The sequence below is a fragment of the Melospiza melodia genome, chromosome 29, assembly GCF_035770615.1.
Source record: "Melospiza melodia melodia isolate bMelMel2 chromosome 29, bMelMel2.pri, whole genome shotgun sequence".
Classification (NCBI taxonomy): domain Eukaryota; kingdom Metazoa; phylum Chordata; class Aves; order Passeriformes; family Passerellidae; genus Melospiza; species Melospiza melodia.
Genome location: NC_086222.1, coordinates 1,433,817 through 1,446,137, shown reverse-complemented (window position 1 = coordinate 1,446,137; position 12,321 = coordinate 1,433,817). Strand labels below are relative to the sequence as shown.

The window sequence follows — 12,321 nt, the reverse complement described above, 5'->3', positions numbered from 1 at the left end:
ATGCCTTTTCTCCATCTCTGCTGGGATTCCAGTCACCTCTTTGTGGGCAGTCACAAGCAGGAGGAATTTTTGTCCCCTCTGGAGTGATTTGAAGGTCACAGAGATGTCTCAGGAATTTTACAGCTCAGATTAACCAAGGCCACTTGTTTTCCTTGCCCTATTATTTAGAGTCTCTGTCTGAATGTAAAACCTGACACCATTTTTAATGCCTGCTGGGATAAGCCTGAAGTCATTTTGATTTATTTAATTTCCCTCAGTAAGAAAAAGAAGTTTCTGTCTATCTTAGAGAGCCTCTCCATGAGGTAATTAGTGATAATTATGGATTATAGTGGCACAGATGAGAATTCTGGAGATTGGAGGAGTGTCTGAGTTGACCTGGGTTTGTATTTTCATTTTAACCATTTGCTGCTTTTCTTCAGTTCCTTTTCCTTACAAATCTGCAGCCAAACAAAGGCTGGAGGAGGAGTGGGGTGGGGTTTGAACCCAGAGGTGTTCAAAGAGAGCAGAGCATGGTGTGGAGCCAAAATACCTTTGGGTACAAACCAGCTCTGCAGTCACCCCAAACCAGCATTGCAGTCACCCCAAACCAGCACTGCAACCATCCCAAATCCCACACCTCATTTCCTGGGTTTGGTCCCAAAATAGCTTTGTGTACAAAGCAGCTCTGCAGTCACCCCAAACCAGCACTGCAATCACCCCAAACCAGCACTGCAGCCATCCCACATCTCCTCATTCCCTGGGTTTGGTGCCAAAACACTTTTATGTACAAATCAGCACTGCAATCACCCCATGTCCCACATCTCACGTGTCCTCATCTCCTAGGGCTGGTACCAAAATACCTTGGGTGCAAATCAACTCTGCAATCCCCCCACATCTCCTCATTCATTGGGGCTGGTACCAAAATACCTCCAGTGCAAACCAGCACTGCAGTCACCCCAAACCAGCCCTGCACTCATCCCAGATCTCACATCTCATTTCCTGGGGCCGGTACCAAAATACCTTTGTGAACAAACCAGCAGTGCAATCACCCCACATCCACATCCCCTCATTCCCTGGGGCTGCCAGGACCCCTCTGGGGCTGCCAGGACCCCTCTGGGGCCGCCAGGACCCCGCTCCCTGCAGCAGCAGGGCTTGGCAGGATTTCTGCAGCTCCCTGGGTGCCTCAGGGCTGGCTGTCCCCCTCAGTGCCCTCCTCCTGAGCCCTGCCCCGTTTCCCTGCTGTCACCCCCTGGTCCCCACCCTGTGCATCCTTGTGTTTCCATAGCAACCCCAGCTGCGGCTGCTGCATCCCCGAGCCCCGTGGCTCTGAGTGAGTACCTGGGGCTGCTGGCCCTGCCCTGGGGGCTGCTGGAGCCCTGGATGCCCAGTGCCAGGGCTCTGGGGCACCCTGGGCTGGCTGCCGGCAGCAGTGTGCAGTGTGAGCATGTTCACAGCCCAGCATGCTGCCCCTCTCCCCCCCTTCTGAAAAATGGGAATAAAAGGCTCAGAAAAAGCACAGAGAGGGAGAGAAAGAGGAATAACCTCCCAAATCATCCTTTCCAAAAGGAATGCTTCCTTTAGTGTTCCCCATTTTAGTGTTGCAGCTGCCTTTGCGAAAGGGAAGTGCATGAAATCATTTTCCTGCTGCCCTGCCTTGCTTTGAATATAGGGAGATACAGTTGATATTAAAATGAGGGATATTGGTTGCTGGAAGAAGATGCAAATGAGGAGGTAAAATACCCTGCAGGAGAGATCCCAGGGCCCTGCTTGCCTTAAAAGAGGCCTCAGGCTTCCAGAAAATTCCACATCTGAGATGGGAGCTGGGTTCAGGCTGCCTTGGTTGGGTGGCCAGGGAGAGGAGAAGCCCTCAGTGAGGGTCTGAGTTCGTGGTGCATGTGTGTGCTTTGAGTCACTAATGGTCTCTGCTGAGCCAGGAGCTGCTTGTGTGCCTTGCAGTAGCCCAGAGTGTGTCTGTGGTCACTGGGGTGTTTACCTGAGGGGGGTAGGAATGGTTTTCTGAATGGAAAACACTCCAGGCATGAAGTGTGGGGTGATCTGGGGGTTGGGATGGAGGGAGAGGAGAGTGTGGCCAGCCAAATGCATTTATAATTAATAATAATGAGTGCTTTTATGACTGGCATGTTTTATGGTCTCACAGGTGACTCTAAATCTCCTTTACCTGCCAGTGGCCACAGCAGTGAGCTCCTCATGCAGTAATTTTCATTTCCAAATGCCAAACCCCAATCCCTGCTGCACCCAGGGGCTGAAGAGACCTTTTCATTGCTGTCAGCCTGGCAGGATGGGCTGGAGAGGGCAGGGGCAGGCTCTGCTGCTCATCCTTTATCCCTGAGCTGGCAGAGACTCCCTCCTGGCTGTCCCTGTGTGGGCTGGGCACAGCTCCCCTCGAGGGAAAACCTGGGGTCGTGTTTTACACAACAGCTTGTTCTGAAAAAAGGAATCTTAGCCCAGAAAAGCTGCTGAGAGCTAATTAATGATAAACATTTCCCAGTTTTGGTGGTGTGGGGGCTGCGTGTGAGGAGGAGGAGGAGGGGGAAGTTTCCTTTCCCTGCCCTGGGGCTCAGGCTGTGAGCAGGAGCAGAGCTGTTGTTGGTGTGCTGTGCTGGGCTGTGCTGCAGCCTGTGCAAATGGGGGATTCAGCAGCAGGGACAGGGCAGATGCTGCTCCAGCTCTGCTTCATTTCATTGCTGCTGCTGGGAGGGCTCTGTGCCCTCCCCTGGCCCCTCCTGGGGCTCAGAGCAGCAGCAATGGGGGAGTGGGAGCTGCCCTGGGCACCACCGAGGCAGGGACAGAAACCCAGAGAGGCTGCAGGGCTCTCTGCTGCCTTTGGGGTGTGGGATCAGTGGCAGATGTCTGGAGGCATGGAGGAGCTTCAGGAATGTCTCTCCTTGGGTTTAACTCTCTGAGGTTGCTCCAGGAATCAGTTCTGTGCCAGTTTTTACGTTTTTCTTGCAGCTCTCTCCGCTCTGGGACCTGCTTTGCCTTGCAGTGGTTCAGTTCATTGAAAAAAGGAATTTTTTTTCAGGTTGGAAGGTGCTTGGAGCAACCCAGTGGAAATTGCCTCTGCCTAGGAGTGGATAATCCTTCCAACCCAAACCATTTTATTCCCTTCATGCTGCTAACGGTGCCCTTGATCTTTACCTAAAGCCCCTCTCCCGAGGACAGGAGCCTCTCTTGCCTGGTGTGAAATCTCAGTTATATTGAATTTACTGCTGCTTGGGAGAGGTTTCTTCCTGACCAGAAAACACGGATTTTCCTTCCAGGCAACCTCACAGCAACTCCTAAACCTCCCTCCTTCACAGTGCCCAGAGTTCTGTGTTTGAAGAGAATGGATTGAGAGCTTGGCTGTAACAAATGGATTTTACATTTTGTGCCATCAGTTCTTTGCCTGTAATGGTCTGTCCCTAATCTTGTCAGAGACAAGCACCCAAAAGATTAAGGGTTTAATTCTCTGTACATCAAATTAGCAGGGAACTACCAGAGCTCTGTGGAGTAGCCTCGTTAGGGTGAGACAGAGGTGAGAAATGCGAGTTCTGGAGAGATTTGGGAAGGGAGCTCGGGCTCAGTGCTGAGCTGGCAGCTGAGTTCTTCTCATTCCTGCACTGTCCATCCCTGCCAGCAGCTGCTGCCTCCCCTGGGGATGGATTCCCTGTCCTGGATCCCCCATTGGGGATGGATTCCCTGTCCTGGATCCCATTGGGGATGGATTCTCTGTCCCTGAGCCCCATTGGGGATGGATTCCCTGTCCTGGATCCCATTGGGGATGGATTCCCTGTCCCTGGATCCCATTGGGGATGGATTCCCTGTCCTGGGTCTCATTGGGGATGGATTCCCTGTCCCTGGATCCCGTTGGGGATGGATTCCCTGTCCTGGATCCCCCATTGGGGATGGATTCTCTGTCCCTGAGCCCCATTGGGGATGGATTCTCTGTCCCTGAGCCCCATTGGGGATGGATTCCCTGTCCTGGATCCCATTGGGGATGGATTCCCTGTCCTGGATCCCGTTGGGGATGGATTCCCTGTCCTGGATCCCACTGGGGATGGATTCCCTGTCCTGGGTCTCATTGGGGATGGATTCCCTGTCCCTGGATCCCGTTGGGGATGGATTCCCTGTCCTGGGTCTCATTGGGGATGGATTCCCTGTCCCCCATTGGGGATGGATTCCCTGTTCATTGGGGATGGATTCGCTGTCCTGGATCCCACTGGGGATGGATTCCCTGTCCCCCATTGGGGATGGATTCCCTGTCCCTGGATCCCATTGGGGATGGATTCCCTGTCCTGGATCCCACTGGGGATGGATTCCCTGTCCCTGGATCCCGTTGGGGATGGATTCCCTGTCCCCCATTGGGGATGGATTCCCTGTCCTGGATCCCACTGGGGATGGATTCCCTGTCCCCCATTGGGGATGGATTCCCTGTCCTGGGTCTCATTGGGGATGGATTCCCTGTCCTGGATCCCATTGGGGATGGATTCCCTGTCCCCCATTGGGGATGGATTCCCTGTCCCCCACTGGGGATGGATTCCCTTTCCCTGGATCCCGTTGGGGATGGATTCCCTGTCCTGGGGCAGATCCCTGCCCATCCCCTTGGTGTCACTGCCTGCACTGACCCCATCCAGCCGCAGCTCCTGGGTGAGAAGTGTCCCTGGCCATGGTCCCTCAGCAGGGTTCTCTCTCCTGCAGTTGTTGTTGTTGTTGTTGTTGTTGTTGTTGTTGTTGTTGTTGATCAGGAGCAGTTGGTGCTGCAGAGGGAGGACACACCACTGTGGGGTGCCAGGGTTTGTGGTTTGTCCTCCTTTTGGGCTGGTTGTGACCCTTTCACCTCCTCTGCCTCGGAATAACAATAATTCCCTTTTTCTTCCCAGCAGTTTTGTGGATTCCTGCAGCAGTCCTGGCACTCACTCCAATGATTTTGTCCCTTTTGTTCCTCGTATTATGACTAAGCAGTGACGCAGCTGTGCCTAACACAAGGCCATAACTCAGTGCTTGCTGTGGTTTAATATTCTTATTTTCCAGGTGGTTTTACTGTCCCCCCCTTCAGTGTTTCTGATATATGCTGGCTAATTTAATTTTGCTCCTATTTTTATTTACTCTGTAATTCTGTTGTTGATTTTTTTCCCTTGCCCATTGTTTACATCAGTTTTTTAATTTTTTTGTATTTTCCATGTGACCTCCTCCACTTTCCTTTCAACCAAACTCATGTGCGTGCGTATCATGTGAATTTGTCATGTGGCTTGCATGGTGCTGATGATGTCGTCCTCGCTGGTGAACAGAAGGTAAAACACTTTGTTCTAATTGGTTGCCTAGATTTTTGGGGTGAGGATTCCCCTGTGGGATCTCCAAATTCCAAAAAAAACCCCAAAAATACAAAAATCTCACCGAGCCTTTTTTGGAGGAGTTGCTCGTCACTGTCTGCATGGGAAGAACTCGACTTCAGTCCTCTGCATTGAGATGGAAAAGACTTGGAGGGAAAACAGGAAAAAAAACCCCAAAAAATCACCTGGCTCAGTCATTTGCTTCTTCGCTCTCAGAGTCCAGCAAGGAACTGTGCTAGGAAGGTGCTGAAAATCCTCTGGAGTGAGCACCAAAGGCCAAAATCCTTTTGCCACTCTGTGGGACCAACCACAGACTGGAATCTGATGGGAAATTAGGGCTCAGTTCTGGAGCACCCTCTTTCCTGTTGCTGTAGCAGCATTTTGGCCCTATAAAATACACATTTCTATAGAGATACAGGCACACATCCACACTGTTTAGTAGCCTTCAAAAATAACCCTGAATTCTCAGAAATCTGGTTATTTGGAGTGTGTCACAATTTGATTTAAGAAATAATTCCCTTTTTATTGTGAGTGAAACTCAAGCCTAGCTAGAATGAGAGCTGTGCTGTCAAATATTCTCTCTGTAAAATGCTGTTATAAAATCCTCTCTCTGTATAAAATTCTGCATCCAAATCCTGTGAAACAACACCGAGTCTGTGGTGGGAGCCAGACCTCACACAGATCTCATCAGAGGGAGGATCTGGCTCCTGCCAGAGCCCCTCATTCCTCATTCCACTGAGGCTCGGGGAGCCTGCCAGGGCTTTAAGCTGAGCTCAGCAGATGATTGAGCCTGGCAGGGCTTTAAGCTGAGGAACAAATGATTGAGCCTGGCAGGGCTTTGAGCTGAGCTCAGCTCCCAGGAGCTGATGGTCCCCAGCAGAAGCAGGAGCAGATGGCTGAGCCTGGCAAGGCTTTAAGCTGAGGAGCAGAGGGTTGAGCCTGGCTCTGTGTGAGCTGGACTCAGCCCACAGCAGCTGTGGGGTGCTGCAGAGCAGCTCCTGGCACTGCCACACCTCACCCTGAGCCCAGTCCCAGCCGGGCAGGGAGGGAAGCTCATGCTTCTGCTTCTGGAATTGCCTTTTTGGCCGGGAAAGGATTTAGGCTGGGCTTTGCCAGGAGAGCAGAACTAACACCAGTAACCTCCCCATGCATGCACAGAGAGCCCTGTCCTGTCTCCTCCCTCTGCTGGATCCAGCAGGGTGGGAGATGTTCCTGTCTTGTTCCTGCACCTCTGCTTTTGTTCCTTATTTCTGCTGCTGCTGTTTGCTCCCCTGACGTGCACCCCGACCCCCAGCCTGTTCTTTCTCTGTGGTTTTGACCTCCCTGGTGTTTGTTCCCTGGTTTTGTGGTGCTCAGAGATTGCAGAAATCAGCCCTTCCCTCCTTCCTCTGCTGCAGAATTCCCCAGGTTTGCTCTCTGAGCACAGGGAGGATGCAGGACCTTGCCTTGCTGCCAGCTGGGCAGGGATTTAACCTCAGAGATTTTTCATTTTCTCTTTTCTCCCCACCTCAAGTTTCACCACTCCTGGTGCTCGTGGCGCCCTCTGAAAATAAAACCAAGAATTTCTGCCATCCAGCAGAGCAGTGTTAGGGCAAGGAAGCCCTGAATAGAAACCAAAGGGTTCAGAGGATACCAGGAGACATTCCCTGCTCCCTGCAGCAGCGGATGGTCAGAGTGCTGATGGCTTAGCAGGGAGTGGGTGAGAATTAAATTGGCAATGCAATGGCTCAGAGCCCTGCCCTCAGCTCCCCTGCCCCCAGCAGCTTTGGGAGCCTGGAGAAAAGCCCTCATCTCCTTGCTCAGACTGGCCCTGGGTTCCTGTGGAGCTGCCCCTGGCAGGGCTGGGCTCTCCTGCATCCCAGAAAATTCTGCTCCTGTCCCAGCTGCAGCTCCTGCCTGGGGCTCTTCTCCTTCGCTGAGTGTCCTGGGGGAGCTCTGAGCATCAGCCTCAATCCCTGGGAGCACAAGGTCCTGCACAGAGAGGATTTGATCGGATATTTGGTGATCCAGCAGGAGATCTGGGCTCTGTGGAGCTGCTGCCTCTCCCCAGCCAAGCAGCAGCAGCAGCAGAGGGGGGTCCCTGAGGGGTTCCCCTGTTTGAGAGCTGGGAGGGCTCTGAGGAGGGAGGGACAGGCTGGTTCCTGCCCTGGCTGAGCATGGAGCACCCCTGGATGCTGTTGTGCCTTGCAGCCCCCGTGCATGTGTGAGCATGAATCCTCCTCTGACCACCTTCTCTCTGCAGCTACTCACATCTTCGCTCATCGTAGGGTTGCTGATTCTGCTGGACTAAACTTTTCCCACTAAACTTCTTCCTCCTCTGTTTGACACACTAACCCAGTTTTCGTTTTACAGCCCTGTGTCTGGATTGCATCCACCTGCTTGAGATCAATGAAATAAATATTTATTTCTGGAGAGAAAACTATGCCTTAGCAGGGCTTGCACTGCTCCACCTGTTGGTTTTCAGCACTTAGGAGTGTTCTTTTCTTTGAAGAGAAATGTTTCTCAAAGCTGAAATGAATTTAAACTTTTGGGAAGGAAGGGGTGAATCAGGAGCTAGAAATTAGATAATTCAAATGAAGAAAAGGAGGAGAAGTTTCAGCAGAGCAGGTAATTAATCATGGGAATGGCTGTGTGTAAGGTACAGCAGCATCTCTGACATTTCAAATCAAGAATAAGCATCTTTTCAGAGGATGTTCCTGTTAGTCTCAGTGCTCAGTCACTGGGAACAAAATGCAGGCTGTGTTAGAGGAAAGGTCAGATTCTGTAAGTGCAGTGTTCCCTCAGCCCTGGGGGATCTCTGTGCTCATTAATGATCAATCAGTGATCAGCTCTGAGATGGGGAGTGGGGAAGGAGCGAGGAGATGCTGCTCTTGCTCTGTCCCTGTTGGTGAATTCTCTCACCAACGCTGAGAGAACTCAGCCCAGCTGCTCCTGAGGGCTCACCCAGAGCAGGGCCAGGGCTGCCCTGGGGGCTGCTTTGGGCTCAGGGTGACAGAACCAGGCTTTGCCTTCTGGTTCCTGTGAGTTTGGGGGCTAACAGGACAATTGGTGACTAACCAGGACAATTACTGCAGAGCAGCTCCTGCTGCTCAGCCCCACAGCCAAGAGCGGGGACTTTGTGGTGCTGTTTGTGTTTTGGGATGGAGGAAAAAAACATCTCTGCTTGTTTAACTGAGGTGTTCCATGTGCCCATGTGAGGATGGAGATTTCCTGTCTGTCTGTGCCTTAAACCACACTTGTGTCACCTTTTCCTGTTCAGTGGGCACTGGGACAGCTGTGCCAGGGTGGGATCCACATCTGGAACATCCAGGGGGTGTGGGAGCCCTGCAGTGGGGTAAAGGCAGAGGAGAGGATTTGGAAAAGCAAAACAGCCTGGAAAAAAAGGAGTGCTGCCTCTTTACACCCATCAGAGGAGTTGTTAAACACAGATGTGTGTCCCACACTCCTGCAGTGGGATTGATTCCCTGCTTGGAGCAGTGCTGCAGCATGGAATTCATCTTAAATCAGCTCCTTGCAGTTTTCCATTGGTGTTTCACCAGAAAACTGTGCTCATATTCCTTTGAAAGGCAGGAGGGAGGGGAAAGGGCTCCAGATTCCTTCTGAAGGATGTTGGGAGATGAACCTTCCTGAGCTGGACACAAATCCAGGGTGCAAATCTGCGCTCAGACCTCCTGTATTTGGCTTTTTTAGCAGAGCTGCAGGGTGGGACTGGGATCCTCCGTGGCATGGAGGAATTGAGGAGCTGGGGAGGAAAAGCAGTGTGGGAGCTGTGGGTTGCAGGGCTGGGCTTGTAAATCCCTCCTGTAAATCTCCTGCCCTGCAGGAGGAAGGGACATTTCCATTTTCTGCAGTCTGGGACATGGTGGCCTTTTTCTCCTAGAAATGGAGAAATTCTAGAGGACAAAGGGAGGAGAAATGATTCTAGAGGAGCCAAGGGGTTTCTCTGAATTCCTCTCCAGCATCCCCTGGAGTTCCACAGTGCAGGCTGGGTGAGGGGACGTGCTCTGGGTTCTGATTTAAGTTGTCCAGCAGCTCTAAAACCCCCAAACAAATCCCGAGTGCAGACCTGGGTCTGTGTGAGAGGCACGGGGTCCTTCCTAGTGGTGCTCTGTACATCCCAACCCACAGGAGCAGCCACAGAGCCCCTCCTGGTGTTTGCCAGGTGTTCCACAGCAGCTCTTACAGGAATTGCTCATTGCTGTGGGGTTTTCTTGGGGTGGGGGGATCTCTTTCACTGACTCCATTCCAGCACATGCAAAAATGGAAATTTGGTGTTTCAAATGCAAGAAACACTTGGGTGTGGGAAGTATTTACCTCAGACACACGGTGTCCTCTGTGTCTGGGTCAGCTCATCCTGAGCTGAGGACGATGAAGTATTCTCATCTTTTACGAGCACTTTTTCCTTGATAATGCCTTTTTTTCCCCCAAATAACCCTGAATGCCCTGAATTGCAGGGGAACCCAGTGCCCCCAAGCTGGAAGGTCACATAGGAGAGGATGGCAACTCCATCAAGGTGAACGTCATCAAGCAGGACGACGGTGGCTCCCCGATCAGGCACTACCTGATCAAGTACAAAGCTGTAAGTGTGGCACAGCCCTGATTCTCTGAGCCTCCCTGGGCCCTGGGAGGGCTGGGTTGAAGGGAGGAATCTCTGTGACTCACCTGGTTTAATCTGACATGCTGAGATGTGAAGGAGCACTTTTAAATGAACAGAATTTGCAGCTTTTGCTCTCTGGAAATAATTTAGTGATGGGACAGAATGAGAGGAGGACATGAGGGGATTTTGTCTCAGAAAACAGGATTCTGAGCAGGAGAGAGGCTGCTTTGGCATCTCAGCCTCTCCCCCCAACAGCATTGGAGGGTTTCAGTGAATCCTGGTATGTGGAATGTGCCATAGAGATTTGTTTACCAAAGAGTAGTCTCTTAATTAGCCAGCAGTGATGGTGTTTGAATTAGAGGAGCAATTAAATCTGCCTGTCTATAAAAGCAATGGGTTTCTTAATTGTCTTGATTTGAACAGACAGGTGTGTGCTAAGGAAGGCAGGAGCCTCCCCTGAAATGGCAAATGTAAACCCCTTCCCTCCAAATTTGCAATTAAGGGGGGCTCTCAGGCCAACATACGGGAGCAGGAATAACAGTTCTTTATTAGGGAAGAAAATAAAATCAAAATAAACCATGCAGTGAACTAAACCAACACTGACAGAGTCAGAACCCAGCCTGACACCCTGTGGGTCAGGGTGCTGGCAGCAGTCCCATGGGAATTGTGGCTCAGCCCTCCTGCAGTGTCAGGGGTGGTTCTGCTGGAGCAGGGATCCTGGAGAAAGGGTGTAGATCTTCTTCCTCTGAAGATCCCAGTGGAAAAGGCAGCTGCTGTTCCTCTGGGAATCCAGTGGAAAGGCTGTGCTGGTGTCCCAAACCTCAGATTGTGTCCAGGTGGGAATGCTTGGCTCCTCCCCCTGGGTGGAGAATCTCCAATGCTCCACCCAGGGGGAGGGGCCAAGCATTTTTATCAGTTGTGCAGGGACACTCAGTGGCCATGGACAGGAGACATCTCCTGGAGGATTGGTTGTGGAGGAGATAAAGAAAACTGCTCAATGAACAGAAGATAATTGATAAATTGGTCAAGCCAGGTTTTATAAGCTCTTGGAGATCTATATCACACTTGAGATAGCTCAGTCAGCTAATTATCACAGCCCTGCCCTGTCAAATAAAATATGCATTCTTCACAATCAAGCTTCTGTGGGTCATAGAGTCAACGACAGCAATGGCATGTCAAATAAAATACACATTTCTTACAAGCAACCTTCCGTAGATCATAGAGTTAATGCTAATTACGACAGCCACACCCTGTCAGATAAATTATGCATTTTTTGCAAAATCAGCTTTCTGTGGATCATAGAGTCAATGACAGCAGTGGCCTGTCAAATAAAAGACACATTTTTCCCTTCCTGTGGGTCACAGAAATACACATTTTTCACAATCAACCTTCCATAGATCATAGAGTTAATGCTAATTATGACAGCCACGCCCTGTCAGATAAATTATGCATTTTTTCGCCATCAACTTTCTGTGTATCACAGAGTCAGTGCTCATTATAACAGCCCTGCCCTGTCAAATAAAATATGCATTTTTCACAGCCTGTGGGTCACAGAAATACACATTTTTCACCATCTGTGGGTCACAGAAATACGCATTTTTGACAATCAGCTTTCTGTGGGTCAGAGTCAGTGCTCACTATGGCAGCCACACTCTGTCAAATAAAATACACTTTTTTGACAATCAGCTTTCTGATTGTCAGAATCAGTGGGTCCCAGAGTCAGTGACAACAGTGGCCTGTCAAATTAAATACACATTTTCCAGAGTCAGTTTTCTGTGGGTCAGAGTCAGTTCTGACTATGACAACCATGCCCTGTCAGACAAAACACACATTTTTGACAGTCAGCTTTCTGTGGATCACAGAGTTAATGCTCCCTGTGCCCTCCCTGCAGAAGCACTCCTCGGAGTGGAAGCCCGAGATCCGGCTGCCGTCGGGCAGCGACCACGTCATGCTGAAATCCCTGGACTGGAACGCCGACTACGAGGTGTACGTGGTGGCTGAGAACCAGCAGGGCAAGTCCAAGCCTGCCCACTACGCCTTCCGCACCTCGGCGCAGCCCACGGTGATCCCAGGTACTGCTGCTGTGCCCCCCTAATGCCACCGAGCTGCCCCCGTGTGCCCCAGTAACCCCCAGAGCTCGCTTGCTTCCAGCCCATTCTCTCATGGTCGGTGCCCCCGCCCGAGGCTGAGGGTCGTGGCTGCGTGCATACCTGTGGCAGGTATGTGGGGCTGGAACCCCTGCCTGGCTGCTCCCAGGGAATGGCGGCTCCTTGTGTGGGGTAGGAGAAGTTTTCGGAGAGTGGGAAGTGGAGTTTGTGTTTTGAACGCCAGCAGGGCCTTCAGCTCTGCAGGGTGATGCTCTGCACGAGGCAGATTGCCCCAGTCCATCTCTGGAGGAGTAAAGGCATCAGGAGT

The 12,321-nt window shown here is 51.4% G+C and overlaps 1 protein-coding gene across 6 annotated transcripts in view; it reads left to right on the top strand.

The window, feature by feature from the left end:
• NCAM1 (neural cell adhesion molecule 1) overlaps positions 1–12,321 on the top strand; it is an 87,117-nt gene that overhangs the window by 60,154 nt on the left and 14,642 nt on the right. For 3 of the 6 annotated variants that reach the window (XM_063178611.1, XM_063178606.1, XM_063178607.1), the window contains 3 exons: positions 1,265–1,309; positions 9,764–9,888; positions 11,798–11,978. In XM_063178611.1, coding sequence (XP_063034681.1) covers positions 1,265–1,309; positions 9,764–9,888; positions 11,798–11,978 — 351 coding nt within the window. The remainder of the gene's footprint in view (positions 1–1,264; positions 1,310–9,763; positions 9,889–11,797; positions 11,979–12,321) is intronic. The other 3 variants (XM_063178609.1, XM_063178608.1, XM_063178610.1) reach the window with 1 other exon arrangement.